Source organism: Oryzias melastigma, linkage group LG16 (assembly GCF_002922805.2).
Source record: "Oryzias melastigma strain HK-1 linkage group LG16, ASM292280v2, whole genome shotgun sequence".
Classification (NCBI taxonomy): Eukaryota; Metazoa; Chordata; class Actinopteri; order Beloniformes; family Adrianichthyidae; genus Oryzias; species Oryzias melastigma.
In genome coordinates, this window is record NC_050527.1 from 689,424 (window position 1) to 703,898 (window position 14,475).

Below are 14,475 nucleotides of genomic sequence, written 5' to 3' on the forward strand. Positions count from 1 at the left end.
ATTTTTGGGTAAACTTTATTTATCAAAGTAACTGGTCTCCTTTGTATTTTGGTTGTACGAAAGATCAATTCACTCTGTTCTGATGTCATTAAAATGCTTATAATAATGGGGTCATTTGTTTTTAAACTGTAATAGTTAATACATGTGATCTCTCATAACTTTAATAAATGTTTTCATACTCAAAATACTGTCTATTGTCTTTATTGACTTTGAAATTATACGTTACAAGTTATAGACTAAAGGAAATAATTAAAGCTGATCAAATCATGAGGCTTTTCCTAGATAACCATTATGTAGGACTACAAATCAATATTTATTTTAATTAATACTGCATATCAGATTAAGATAATTCAAATCATTCCTTACCAAAAAGAGGCTTAAAAAACACATCCTTGAAATAGAAAAACACGTCATTTTATGTTTCAAAAACAGGAAAATAAAAGTACTTCCTGTTCAAGGATGTAATTTGTAAAATAAATAAATACAAATATTTTCATAAAAACAATGTCTTAGGGTCCTCTTCCTGCTCGGATGGATGGATGGAACGAAAACATACATTAATGTACAAAATATCTCAGAGGGACAGAAGAATAAAAATAATTTACTTATACAAAAAAAATGTTTCTCTAATTAAATAATTCCTGTTTTTGTTATTTACAAACAATAAATCTTTTTTTCATTTATTACTTTTGCTAAGACAGCTTAGGTTTACTCATAAAACTCACCTGTAATTAATCTAAAAAAACATATTCAACTTATTTTTTACTATTATTGTTGTTATTATTTTATATCAAGTATATTTCCATTGTTTTCCACAAGCCATTTATTTTATTTTGTATTGTATTTTTAGTTTTTCCTAGCATCTGTACTTGCTGATGACAGCATTTCTACAGTTTTTACTAGTGGAACTTTTACGTTTCACCATCACGTAAAAAAAGACTTGTGTGAGACTCTATTATGTTTTTAAAACTTTTTTAAAAATATCAAAAGGTTTTAATTTTATCTGCCGGATTTTGTAGATTTCAATTGTGTGTGTTTATGTGATAAAAAGTTAAAAGAAAAGCCCGTGTCAGTTGAAGCCTTTTTTGACAGCAGCTCCACGTGCGGACAATGTTTACATTCTGCTCAAAAAGCACGCGGGAGCTACTCCACGTTCTCCTATTGGCTAAACGTCATAAGAGCCACGCCTACAGGCGGAACTAGCATGCGGAGGGCAGTTTGGTAGTCCTAAAAAAGTCTAAATTACTCCGTCAAGACTTATTTTTCAGTAGTTGTTTTACTTTCAGTCGTTTCTTAGGGCCTACCGAATCATAAAAAATCCAACCGGAATGAACGGAAATCAATATTTACCTCACAAAACGTTCCTTCGTGTCAGTCTGCAGTAGAAAGCAACACAGGCGCCATTTAAACACGGTATTTTAAACTGTTAAATTGCACCTAATGCCTAAGTTTAACAAAAACCGAGATGTTTGTGTCCGCCTAAACCGCTCGGTGTGGCCCGTTTGTGAGAATCGCCGCTCAGATTTAAACATTTAGCGCGTTTATCTTAACCGGGAACGGACATGCGCACTGGGTGCAGCAGACAGATGCGGATATAAGGATTGGCGCCGGCGCCACAGCTGATGCATTCATTCATTCTTCGCGGCGGAGGTAAGACCACCAAGCCAGGGAAACGCGATATTTCTACATTATTGTGTAGTTTTAGGTCAAATATGCGCTTGTAATGCATTTGTGAGGCGGGTTTTTACAGCAAACGGCAATTTTCCTAGAGAATTTCGTTTAAAAAGGGCGTTGAATCAACCAATACTAGTATAAGCTGCATGTATCGAGGTTGTTACTCCATTTTTTCCTCATCGAATTTAGTTCCGTCTTTTCTGTAAACTCTTCGTTGCTCGTTTTGGATATATTGTACTTTTTTGGTAGTTTTATTGGAAATAAATGACGATGCTCGCTTAAACTTTTAGGCGCCTGTTGCAGTCAAGGGGGGAAAACATTTGCATCTCCCCCATTCGCCTACTTTACAACAAACAAGCACATATTTAACTTAATAAGCTCACATAGAAGGTTAATCATTTTTTCTGTGAAGCTTTGACTGTTATTGATGACCTCGATAGCTCGAACCTGCTCGGTTTGCTAAGTACAGTAGCTCCTCAACACAGCTTGGCCTGGCGGTAGTGTCGCTTTAGAGGCGCTTTTTGGTTCATATTATGCTTTAAAAACGTCCCCTCTTTCATATTTTGTTGTTTAAAGATTACCCGAGAAGCTGAGACTGGTTTGGGGTTAGTCTGACCAGCCGTTAGCGGTCTTCTGGACTCATTTTTCCCTCGCGGACTTTCGTGTACTCAAATCCTCCCGCTTCTGCGTTGTGGAAATTGGCGCGTCCCTGAGTTTCGCTACTCGATAAAAGTTGATATTCCGTCGATTTTGTTCAATAAACCTCGCCGGGGATGTTTTAAAACGTCTTCTGCGTCGTTGTGAGGCAAGAAATTTTGTTGAAATTCGGTATTTTTTGAGCTTTTTTTGTTTGAAATCAGGGGAGCCACCAGCCCCCCTTCTTCCAAGCTGCTGTTGTCTCCAGACTAGCTTACTGAAACTACTCGGCTAGTTTAGCTAGTTTTCTATATCTTTTATTAACATTTACATTTTATTACACGATTAGCGGATTCTCCGCGTTATCATATGGTCATTCGGCTTTATTTTTATCATATTATTGGGTTATTTAGCAACATTATAGCCCTGTTTTTTGCTCATAAGCTAGCACTATCTGTTATCACAAGCTAGCCAAAGATAATAACCAGGTTATAACTGAACCTCAATGATGAACATTTTTTGAGTTTTTGGTTCTCAAAACTTTATGTAGCTCAATTTGGACTTTGTAGAGAAAAATATAAGTCAATTAAACTATTTTAAAAATATGTTTGTGGAAAGTTAGGCTCAGGAAATGATACAAGCTCACCCTGAAAGCATTTATCAGCAAACTGCAACATGTTTTGTACTATTTACAATAGCTCCTTAATTTAAAACAAATATATCACACATATGGTCTAGTATTTGTTCATTTTCTGTGTATTTTAATAAGGCCTTTGTAGATTTAAATACAATTAAATTTTGTTCTATATAATAATAATTTTTGCCCAAATCTCACTTTTTCTTCTGTTTTTGTCTTTTAGAGGAGCATTAAAGAAAATCGGCACCATGTCAAGACGCAGGTGAGCATCTGGTAGTTGTAGTTTGATAGCCACATTTCTGAAGAGGAACTACCTATTTATTGCCCTTGAGACTTGGAGATGACTTGTGAAACCCTTCAGATGCACAGGAAACACTATTTTTTATACTTTATTTTTTGCATACTAAACAGTTTTATGCCGCCTTTTTGTTTTATTTAGTTATATAACATAATCTAAATTTTGTGCGATTATGATGTTCCACATAATTTTACTAATTAAAAAAGTGCATTTTTTTTACAGTAGAAATTAAAATCTATATATTATTGTTATGTTTAGACTTATTAAGAATACAATTTTACGTTTTAAAGAGGAAATGTGATTTGTTGTAGCTCACAAGACTTCTTTTCTTTTTAGTGGTCGCATCACACTTCAAGCCAGAGATTCAAACACGCCTGAAACAACAATCAGACCCCCGCTGAAGAAAAGGAAGTCAGAGGTTTGTCTTGGTTTTTTTCTTTATAATCTGGTGTGAAGTCACTCAGACACGAATTCACCAACTTTTATTCCCCTTCAGCCCTCTAAGAAGAAGCTCCAGCCTGCCTCCAAGAAACAGAACTATGAAATACAGGTCAGTGAGTCAAACAAACAAAACAGAGTCAAACAAAAGTGCTACCAAAGACGCCTGGTGGGTTTATCTGGTTTGTGACTCCCCCTCATCATGACCCTTTACTGATCTAAAATGGTCTTTTAATGCACAAGTTGAAGCTTTTAGCATGTTAATTAATGTGGTTGGGTGAGAGAAGTGAATTGGGGGCTTTTAAAAGTGGCAGTTGGGGTGTAATTCCACTTTTTTAACAGAAGATGTCAGTATTTGACAGAAACGCTACTGTTGGATTTAAGTTTTATGAAGAATTGTTTCAAGATTTTGGTTTTATTTGGAGTTTGTAGCTTTATTTATTATGTAAATAATTTAATAAATGGGTTATACCTAAATTTGATACTAGTATTGACTCAATAAGGGGTGTATTGGACTGTAACTATGACTATTTGTACACTTAACAGAAATGAAGACTTTTAACTTGTCACAAACTAACCCTGCACATTACATTGTAGTTTTTTTTTAATCAGAGTATTATTTTTCTGGATCTTTACCCCAATGTTATCATTTTTTTTACAATTTTTAATTGTTCTTTTTATTCCAGACCTGCTGGTCAGAGGATGGTGCAAGTCCCTGCATTCTCATTGAAACTCCCCACAAAGAACTGGAGCCCACAGACCAATCCAGCTTTAAACAGTACAGATTCAAGAACCTCTTTATCAAGAACTCCCCCATCCCTCGCCTCAGGTAACTTGATTGCTTTTTAAAACCCCACATTTAATTCTAAAAGACCCCCTGTTGCATAACCGGCTCTGCGCCGCGCCTTCATTCATGTTCTTAAAGGCCTCGTTGACCATCAATCCTAAACTTGATTTGATTTCAGTTGTAAATACTCTGGTGCTCCAAAGCCCTTTTTGTCGTCTGTGTAAAGATCTAAAATCGTATTCAAAAGCTTGTTGTAAACGATCATATGAGAAACACAATTTATGTGTTTGAGAGTGTTTTTATTTTTAATGCATCTTGGAACTTTTTTGCCTTTCAGCTGGGCTAACTCGGAGGATGTGTGGATAAAAATGATCAACAAGGAGCTGTCGTATGTTCACGATAAGAGCTACCTGCAGCGTCACCCCAAACTGCAGCCCAAGATGAGGTCCATCCTGCTGGACTGGCTGCTGGAGGTGATTATTGTCGTCCCGGATGTTGGTTTCTAACAGTTTGGTCAGTGAGTCTTTAAAGGTGACCCGTCTTCTTTGTCTGTAGGTCAGTGAGGTTTACAGCCTCCACAGGCAGACGGCGTACTTGGCTCAGGACTACTTTGACCGCTACATGCTGACTCAGGAGGACGTCAGCAAAGATATCCTGCAGCTCATCGGCATCACCGCGCTCTTCATCGCCTCAAAGATAGAGGTGAGTCAATCATGCTTTTCTCATAGCAGAAGAACCAAACCGTCATGTGACATGCCTGATCTGAACCTCCTCAGGAGATCTATCCCCCCAAAATCCTCGAGTTTGCCTTCGTCACAGATGGAGCTTGCAGCGTTTGGGACATCCAACAAACAGAGCTTCTCATACTTAAGGTACTTAGTGGTGGAGCTGTTTTAAAGACGTAGTTATTACTAAACTTCTGGAAGTCACCAATCAACCCTGTTCTGTTTGATGAATTGATTAATTTTCTGCAGGCGCTGGACTGGAACTTGTTTCCAGAGACGCCCATCTCCTGGTTGAAGCTGTACTCTCAGGTGGAGGTCCAGAAAGACGAAGAGAACTTCCTGGAGCCACAGTTCAGTCAGGACAAGTACATCCAGATCACACAGGTGAGCTTCACATCACGTTGTCCTCCCTTCTCTGGTGTTGTAGACAGTCTTGATGCTTGAAGCTGACCTTTTGACCTATGCGTTACAGTTGTTAGACTTGTGTATGATGGACATCGACTCGCTGGACTACAGCTACAGTGTTCTCGCTGCTGCCGCTTTCTGCCACTTCTCATCTTTCGATGTTGTTCACAAAGTCTCGGGTAAGCCTCCTCGCCTTCAGCGTCTGATCCAATCTTTATTGTAGGAAATTATGTTGATCGATTTTTGTTTCTGTCCAGGCCTGACGTGGGAGAGCGTCTCCCCCTGCTACCGGTGGATGACCCCCTTCATGGACACGCTGCAGTCTGAGCCCAAAGCCCAACTCAAAAGTTTCCCCAAAGTCAAAGCCGACGACAAACACAACATCCAGACACACGTGGCTTATCTGGACCTGCTGGTGAGCATAAAAAAAAACTTTTAAAAAAGAAAAATCTTTATCTCCTTATATCTAAGAAGTACACCTAAAATGACAATATTAGGCTTGATGCACTGATGATACCCGTCATGTGTACTGGGAGCCTTAGATTCTTGGAATTGGGTCCTTCAAACAACTTAAATCCACACAGCAGTGGCATCAGTCGGTCTCTAAAGTTTGAGGCTGTTTTTTCTTATAAAGAGTAAGCACAGAAAACGCCAGCAAGCAAACTATAGGGCAATTTACCAATTATTTAGCTTTAATTTTTGTTTTACTTTGAAGAATCTTGAAAGAACCCACATTTGAGTCCAACTTCAGCACCATTTCCACACAGTGGAGGCAGTTTGGTTCATATTTTAAAAAGAAAAAAAAACATTTTGTGGTACAAGCACCAAATTTAGCATCAATGTCCTTCAAGATCTCCTCTTTTAGAGAAGAACGTTAGCCACATGAAAAATCCAAAATGGCTGCCATTTGTAAAAATGGCTGCCACGCACTCAATTGTTACAAAAATATATACTGACCATTTATCTCAGCCTGTAAACTTAAGGAGTACTTGAAGAATATTTTAAAATCTTGGATTATTGTTGGTTGGCACTTCCACAAATGAAAAAGGATCTCATTAATTTGTCACTTCCAAATCAAAGTCCCTGATTGGTCAAAGTTCAAGTACTTCGACTTTAAATGGCTTCATGTTTTGTTCGTAGATCCCAAAAATATCTGTAGAAACTTGTGATGCATGAGGGTTTTGAACCTGAAACACAATTTTATTGACTTGTTGCTAAGGCCGTTGTGAACGTAGCCTTTAAGCTAACAGTTGTGTGTTTTTTGGTCTTCCTGCTCGTGTTTCTCAACCTGAAACATTTTTCTTTGCAGAGAAAAGCTCAGGAGCGTCAGATCGACAACCACGACTTTCAGATGTCGCCCGTCGCCACAGCAACCATCTTGACTCCTCCCAGGAGCACAGAGAAACCCACCAGTGTGTGAGGAGTGAGTCACCACCAAGTCCAGCTACCTCTGCTGTCCAACGCGGCGCCATCGCCGACTCTATGGATGGATGCAATTTGGGCTTTAATTTTTTCATGTGAACACTAAGTTCAGATTTCTGGGACCAAAGATAGTCACCAGAATGTGTTAAATTTGACAAACCTGCATTTGAGTGAAGGAGCACAGGCTAAAAGGTTTTACTAAAGCTTTGCAGAAATTGCTGTTTACAGTCAGATTAGACAATTTTTATTCAAAATTTTACTTTTTTTATTGAGTGTTTAATTTAGATTTTTACCGTCATCAGTTTTACCTGATTCTGGAGGAAAAGGTGAAGCCATCAAATGTGTCTTTTTAAGTACAAATAAGTTTTCTGGGAGGTATTATCTGAGAACGTCACTGGTGCTCTGCTAACATTGAGGCGTTGCTTCAATTGATTCTCAGGAAACAACAAATACCTGCTCTCTGCGGTCAATGCCGCTGACTCACATTCCACTGTGGAGGTGCTCCGTGTTTGTGCTTAAATTGTCTTTCTCTCATTTTTTTTTTTTTGTGTGTTGTAACTTGCAACCTGGTTGCACCTTCTTGTTACATTCCTGGGGAAACTTGATAATTGTACAAAGTTTCATTTTAAGTGCTCGTATTTATTGAGAATCCTTAGCATATAAAAAGAAAATGTTCATATGTACAATTTACAGAAATGGAGCTCGATCTGATTGTTGCCAAAGGCAAAAGCTATTTATGATTCTGCCCTGTACCACCTTTGTGAATTACAGTTCTGTCCTTCCGTGTGTGCGTTGACCAACTCTGTTTTTGTGCCTTTTTTTGGACTTAGTTTGATCTGAAGCGAGCCGAACGGATAATAGAATGCGAACAAATCCTGTGACTGTACGATTTTTGCAGCAATCAAATAACCATGTGAACTGTATGTAGATGCTCAAGAATGTATCATTTTGTAAATAGAGCAATTCAGAAATGTGTAATTTCATTTTTATATTCAAATGTTTTAAATAAACTGAAAGAGATTAGTGGGTGGAGATCTCTTTTCTTCAGAGCTGAGGTTGTTTTCCAGTTTTATGTGTTATCAATAGCATTTTATTGGAATTAGAATTTATTTTAATGAAGCCATTAACAATATAAAAAAAAACTAGCCATATTATCTTGGATAAATCAAATGTAGGATAATTTGATCGGAGCTTAAATTAAACTAAAGACAGAAATACACACAAATACCTAAAAATGTTAGTATATTGACTCTTAATCACAGAAATGCATTAGTTAACATTGGATAATTTTCAGTTTGTGGGATCAATAAAGTTGTTTCATTCTATATTTTAGCATGTATAAATATAGTGCAAGACATTGAATTCATTAATACATTTATCAGAGTATAAGTAAATTAAAATAATTCCATTTATCTTTTTTCATACAGCTACCATAATCAGTTCTTAACTTCTATACTAAGTTATTTTTAAATTAATTTTAGTTTGAGTGCAGATTATTCATGGGATCTGTAAACTTTCCTAATAAAGATGGAGTTCCTATTGATTACAAAAAAAGACTTCAGATTCTTCCAGAAATCTAATAGATCAGGTATTAAAATATATAATAAGAACCTGGTTTGTCACACATGGCCTTATAGGCCCACGTCTTTATCATATTTTTTCAAAAGAGGTAAAGAGGCGATTCCGGTGCTGGGAAATGTGTTTAAAGTTTAAGCTTAGACTCACAGAAGCTGAAATTCAGTGATTTATTAAAATTTCTTATCATAAACAATTGAATGTAAATCTATTAAGAACAGTTTTCAAGCCAATTTCAGCCAAAGACTAAACCAGCTCTGTGGACAAGTGGTAGAGTGTCTGCTCCATGGAAGGGTTTAAACTCAGTCGGGTCTTCTTCCTCAATGCCTTTAAAGTTCAGGACAGTTCGGACTACAGATCGTCTGCGAGAGGGGTCAAACGTTGATTGTTTTTATGAACATTTTTAAGAAAAACTTGAGGTTTTTAGTTAACAGTTTTTGCAATAAAATACAATAATCCATGCTACACATGTTACAGTTAAATGGTTGAGTTTTGATGCCTTAATGTTACAGCTGTGGCCTTGTGTATTTTATTTCTGTCAGAGTGGGACTTCTGTGTGTTCGTGGATCTTTGTGTGTTTGGTGGAGCAGTCTTCAAAAGCAACGTGTGGACTTGCAGCACCTGTTGTGTTGTTTGTGCGGCACTTTGTAGTTTTTTTTGTAGTGTTTTGTGTTCAGGCTGTCTGTGTGTAATCTTTGTTTGGTGTAGTTGTGTTTTTAGTAGCACTCTGTAGTTTAGTGTTTGGTGTGAGTTATGTTAAGTGATGCTGTAGGGGTGAACTGCTGTTTAGTTTGTCATTTGTTTCCCATTTCTTTTGCCCTCCATGGGTTCAGTTAAGTGTTTTTTTTGTTTGTTTGTTGTTGGTTCGCCCTGAAGCCTTTCACTTCACATTTCAGTTATTGATTGTTTTCATGTAAATAAATGTTATCTTTGTATGGAGACAAACATTTCTGTTTTTGTTAATTTTAAAGTTAGGACAAAAACGTCACATTTATGTCATGCTCCAGATCTCCTACACATGAAGGGGTGTAACACTTTCAAATTTTTGTTTTTTGGGATAAATTCATGCACTAACAGGAGGTTTTTAGACAGAGATGAATAAAACTTTTTTGGGTCAAAACACTTTAAAGATCAGTTTAATGTGTAAAATGTGAAGCTTAAGGGAAATACTAATAAAGTTTGATAAAATTCCTGTGTGAATTCCATTCATGTGTGCCTCTGCAGACAGACATCCCTGAAGTGTCCTCTGTCATGGTCTGATGCTCGCATTAGCCGCCACAATGACGCGAGAGCAACAGCAGCTGCATTAACCTCCTTTCATTGTTTCCTACAACGAATATGCTTCATGTCAACTCAGGGTTTGCTCTTCAGCAGAGCTGAAGGGGGGCGGGGTGCTGCTGGAGGACTCAGATCCTTTTTCCCCAGAAAGTTTCCTCCATGGGGCTGCACAGTGGTGTGGGGGTTCAAATCCCAGCTGGGTCCTGTGTGCATGTGTGGGGTTTCCACAGTCCAAAAACACGCTACAAAGGGTATTTGGTGACTTTGAATTGCCTCTAGGTGTGGATGTTAGTGTGTAGATAACCCCTCCTTTACCCCCAGGGTTGGCTCCAGCGACCCCAGAAAATACAATTATTAATGTCTTTTTTTTTTTTTTTTACATCAAATTTAGTTAAAAAGTTTGGACTAAAAGTGGAGGAACGTGAATACAAAGCAAGTTTACAAACAGACAAGTTTTTCAAGAATGATAAAAAAACGACAAAAAATAAAAATAAATAAATTATCCATTAAATAATTTTATTTGACAAATTTTCTTTTGTTCCAAAGCAAATTACAATATTTTATCATAAGAAACCACAGTGACATCAGTGTAGCAAACAAACAAACAAACAAACAAAATTCTGTGGTCACGTTTGTATGAGGTGTTCACCACACAATTTTAGTTTTGAGGAAAAAAAGAGTCTGGGTCTTTATGGGTTAAATGTATTTGTTTTGTTCCTCAAACTTTTAGTGATCTATTTTATTTGATATAAAATTTTCTAGTAACAGAATTTTATAAAAGAGGATTTAAACTATTCTAACTTTCTGTTTTTTTTATCATGTTTTGGACTTATGCATGAATTTGATTTAAATATTTTTACTTGCATTAGTTGCATTAAATGTGCACTTTTATATATATAAGAATTTTTGAACACTATATATATTTTTCTTTTTGTTCAGCTATTGTTTAAATTCATCATCATCATTCCAAATATGTTTAAAGTATCATCATATTGAAAGTAGTTGGAGTCCAATAAAGTTTTTTTCAGTATGGAATGATTTTATTTTATTATTTGCAAATGTAAAAGTATTTTCTGACTGTTGATTTATAGTTTTCTCACTTTAAAAGCCTTTAATGAAAGTTTTTAATTGAAGGGATTAGGGAATTAAAGAAGGATTTGATACATCATTTGATTTTGAAAAACTGAGCAGCGATAAAACAACTGAAGTAAATCGCTTCCACACATGAACACAAGGTGGCAGTATTAGACAGAAAATGATCCTCATGACAAAACTTTCACTTGCAGGCAAATTATTTTTAAATTTTCATAAATGTATTGCTGGTTTTGTTTAAAATTGCATATTTTTTTGCATTCAACATTTAAATTGATATATTTAAAAATAATATTTATTATGCTGAAAATAGTATTTCCCTGACACGTTTGTTCAGTAAATTTCAAAGCAAGTCAAAGCACTAAAACAACACTTTTGGGGAAAGATTTTTTTTTTTAATTAAAAGTCACATACAAAAGGAATTTTCCATGAGAGGCTGCTATAAAACGTTTATATGTACATCATATAATACAGATCAACACTGCTCAGCGCTGAATGATACTAAAACACGTGTTTGAATTCAACATCACATTCTCACACCTATTAGCAGTTCAAAATACTGGATTTACAGCAAACCCCAGCAGAAGTTGCTAAGGCAACCTCTGCTTCACATCAAAAAAGACACAGTCTGTGTTTTGTTTTTTTTTTCCATTTGGATGCATAGCTTTAAACACAGTTTAGGGCTCTCTGTATTTTGGTCAAGTCCAAGAAGAGAAATGTTTGGATAAAAATGATTTCCTAAAAAAGCAAAAGCAGATTCCAAGATCAGGTGTTAATGTTTCTTGATTTTTTCCAGGGATTGAGATTAGATTTTCGGTTTTCAGGAGGAAAAATTTGAAGTTAATCCTTGCAGATTTGCAAATATTCAAATTATTATTTTTTGTATTTATAAAAACAAAATAAATAAAAATGTTCATTCTGATTGTACTCTTGCTTGCACCCTCTCTCAATATAAAAACTACATTCATCAGGCGGTGCCACAAAGACAGCTGAGAGGTAAAATGGAAACAACTTGTTGAATTCTGCAGCTACAAGTCAACAAATCACACTTTTAGAAGGTCATAAAATAAAACACATCAAGAGTGGGTAAATGTCTGACCTAATTATGAGTTTTGCAGTGAAGGTTTACAAAGTCTGTCAAACCTAAAATGACTTCTGAGAATAATCTATCAAACCAGTTTTTTATTACCAAAAACGGTCATTTAGATTAAATCCAGACCAAAGAGGCTCAGTTTCTTTAAAAAAAGAACAGTCAAACAGTCTCTTCTGAATTGTTTCTGAGCAAACCCACAAAACAAAACTCTTAATGCCCACATCTTAAAAAAAAAAATATTTTCTCAACACTGCAGCCTGGAGGCTGCATGTGCAACTCCTGCTTATGAAACAGTAACTTATTAGAAGTAAAAGTGTCCAGATCATGCACACAAAAAGCACACGACCAATGGCTAGACAAACGGAAGGGAGTAGAAAAATATGCTCATCTGAAATCATACAGTTTGTTACAAGGTGCAGCTTTCTCAAACTATGTCTCAACAGTTACTTCCGTTTGATTCTGTCTGCTAAAATGGACCGGTTATGCAGTAGTGCAAGAACAAGCGGGAGATGTTTGAAGTTGTTTCCTCTTTTTAACGAAATTTAGAAAGCACAGAGACAAATGCATCCTTATTGAATTAGTAAATGTTGCTTATTTTGTCACTGGAGGAAGTTTGTCCTAAAAATGTAAAATGTCCTTAAAGAGATCCTTGAATCCCCTTTGAATTGAGTCACTTTGCATTCATGATGTGAAGGAAACTAGGAAAATAAAGTATTGGCTGTCAATTTTTGTTGTTTTGCAAGGATAGAAGCATGGATCAGCCTTCCAAATAGAAATAACACACAAAAAACGACCATAGAGGTGACATTCTCACTTGTAAAGCTGGCTATTGAAACAGTAACAAGTTATCTCTGTGCTTTTCTTTTTCCTTCACATTTCCGTACAGCAATTCTAACCTCTAACATCCAAATCTTTGATCTTGTTTTCTACATGAAGGCTCATGAAGATCACAAGATGACTCCTCGCTGCTGTTATTTAGCAGCATGTGGGAGCAGAGCGGCTGAGTTCACACAAGATCCCATTTACTGACGGATTGTTGTTTGATCAAAGTGAAATGTAAGGATTTTTTTAGGGTGCCATTTGTGGTGTGAGGTCAGTTTGCCTTAAATCTAACAAATAAAAATTGGGGATTTTAATAATAAATAGTTGCTTTATAAACAGCAAAAACTAGAATCCATTCAAAGTAGTTTAAAGCTTCACTATTATTATTAATTTAATGATTTTCTGCCTCATTTAGGTGGCTAAATCTTAAGCTAGCTCATAACACAGAAGCATTATCAGATATACAATTATTTCAAATTTGTCTATTTTACTCCTAAAAACTCTATAAATGAAAGTTTATTTTGGAGGTTAGACTTTCTCTGATTTAAATGTGTTTTTAAATGCTATAAGACGTGTGGGAACTCAGACCTCCTCGCATCCTCACATTAAATAGTGTGACTTTGGGCGGTGTGCTGCCCCCTAGTGGTGATGAGGCAGAGGGTCATGGCTGTGGCTCCTTTGCATGTAGGCCACCGTGTCTTTGTAGCTGAGAGCCAGCTGCGACTGGTCGTACATTTCGCTGAGGGTCTGAAATTTTGGACCCCACCGCAGCAGCCTGTCGTACGCGAAGCCCCTTTCATCCTCTTCCTCCTCTTCATCACCGGCGGCCACTTTTCTGTGGGACACTGCCGACCCCAGAGAGCTGAGGCTTCCTGCTGAGGACCCAGAGCCTTCCACGCACCAGATGTGGAAGGCGTCCGGCGGGAAAGCCTCGCTGTCGTTGTCCGCCTCCCAAATAATCCGTGCCACGTAGCTTTTAAAGTCCACATGGGAGCGCGAGCCGGAGGGGGCGCTCAGATAACCGCCTGCGTCGCTCGTCTCCACGTCTCGGCCCACGTGAGCGGCGTAGTTGGCGTAAGTTGAGTCGCTGCCGTAGCCGGCAGTGTTGGCGTGCGGAGGGTGGTGCTGGTGATGGTGGGGGATGCTGAGGTAGGGGACGCCCGAGCTGCAGGAGGAGCTGGAGGGATGAACCTCCTCCTGGGAACCCGGAGAGGATTTGATGAGAGGAGCTGTGGTGCAGGAGGACGACTGGGACAAGCTGGAGCACAGCGGTCGCTTCAGCTCTGTGATGTCATACCCGTTCTGCAGGGGAGATAAACATGCACAAGCACACATTGTGACATACATTCATAAAGTCATTTAAACAGAGTGAAAGCAGACATATAAACTCTTCTGGGGGAATCTATGATGGTTTGGTGACAAGTCCAAAGTGTTTTCAGCCTAAAACCCACTGACACCACCTCTTAAACCCAGTGTTTTATATAAATTTGCCAAAGATGATTTTGTGCAAAAATTGAAGTGCCATTGTTAGACATAAACACTCTTCAGAAAAAAAAATTCAACAAGCAAAAAATAATCCAGATCTAAAGTTTG

The 14,475-nt window shown here is 37.3% G+C and overlaps 2 protein-coding genes and 1 long non-coding RNA gene across 3 annotated transcripts in view; 1 reads left to right on the top strand and 2 right to left on the bottom strand.

Annotated features, from left to right (window-relative positions):
- LOC112143234 overlaps positions 1-1,490 on the bottom strand; it is an 8,469-nt gene extending 6,979 nt beyond the window's left edge. Inside the window, exon 1 of the long non-coding RNA XR_002918701.2 lies at positions 1,351-1,490. This is a non-coding gene — a long non-coding RNA (uncharacterized LOC112143234). The remainder of the gene's footprint in view (positions 1-1,350) is intronic.
- Positions 1,491-1,512: 22 nt separating this feature from the next.
- On the top strand, positions 1,513-8,045 carry ccne2 (cyclin E2). The gene is made up of 12 exons (XM_024267058.1): positions 1,513-1,650; positions 3,171-3,209; positions 3,582-3,663; positions 3,742-3,795; positions 4,370-4,512; positions 4,808-4,943; positions 5,026-5,172; positions 5,247-5,342; positions 5,445-5,579; positions 5,668-5,779; positions 5,858-6,015; positions 6,910-8,045. The coding sequence occupies exons 2-12, from the start codon at positions 3,196-3,198 to the stop codon at positions 7,018-7,020; spliced, it is 1,188 nt and encodes a 395-aa protein (XP_024122826.1). The 5' UTR covers positions 1,513-1,650; positions 3,171-3,195; the 3' UTR covers positions 7,021-8,045.
- A 2,207-nt stretch (positions 8,046-10,252) lies between these two features.
- si:dkey-22o22.2 (neural-cadherin) overlaps positions 10,253-14,475 on the bottom strand; it is a 148,052-nt gene continuing 143,829 nt past the window's right edge. Inside the window, exon 34 of the mRNA XM_024267063.2 lies at positions 10,253-14,184. Coding sequence (XP_024122831.1) covers positions 13,522-14,184 — 663 coding nt within the window. The 3' untranslated portion in view covers positions 10,253-13,521. The remainder of the gene's footprint in view (positions 14,185-14,475) is intronic.

What these genes read in the sequence shown, in the direction of transcription:
- ccne2 (XM_024267058.1), top strand. An exon ending in TCATCGCCTCAAAGATAGAG is followed by an intron (nt 5,173 to 5,246) that starts GTGAGTCAATCA and finishes GAACCTCCTCAG; the next exon opens with GAGATCTATCCCCCCAAAAT. An exon ending in AGTACATCCAGATCACACAG is followed by an intron (nt 5,580 to 5,667) that starts GTGAGCTTCACA and finishes TATGCGTTACAG; the next exon opens with TTGTTAGACTTGTGTATGAT.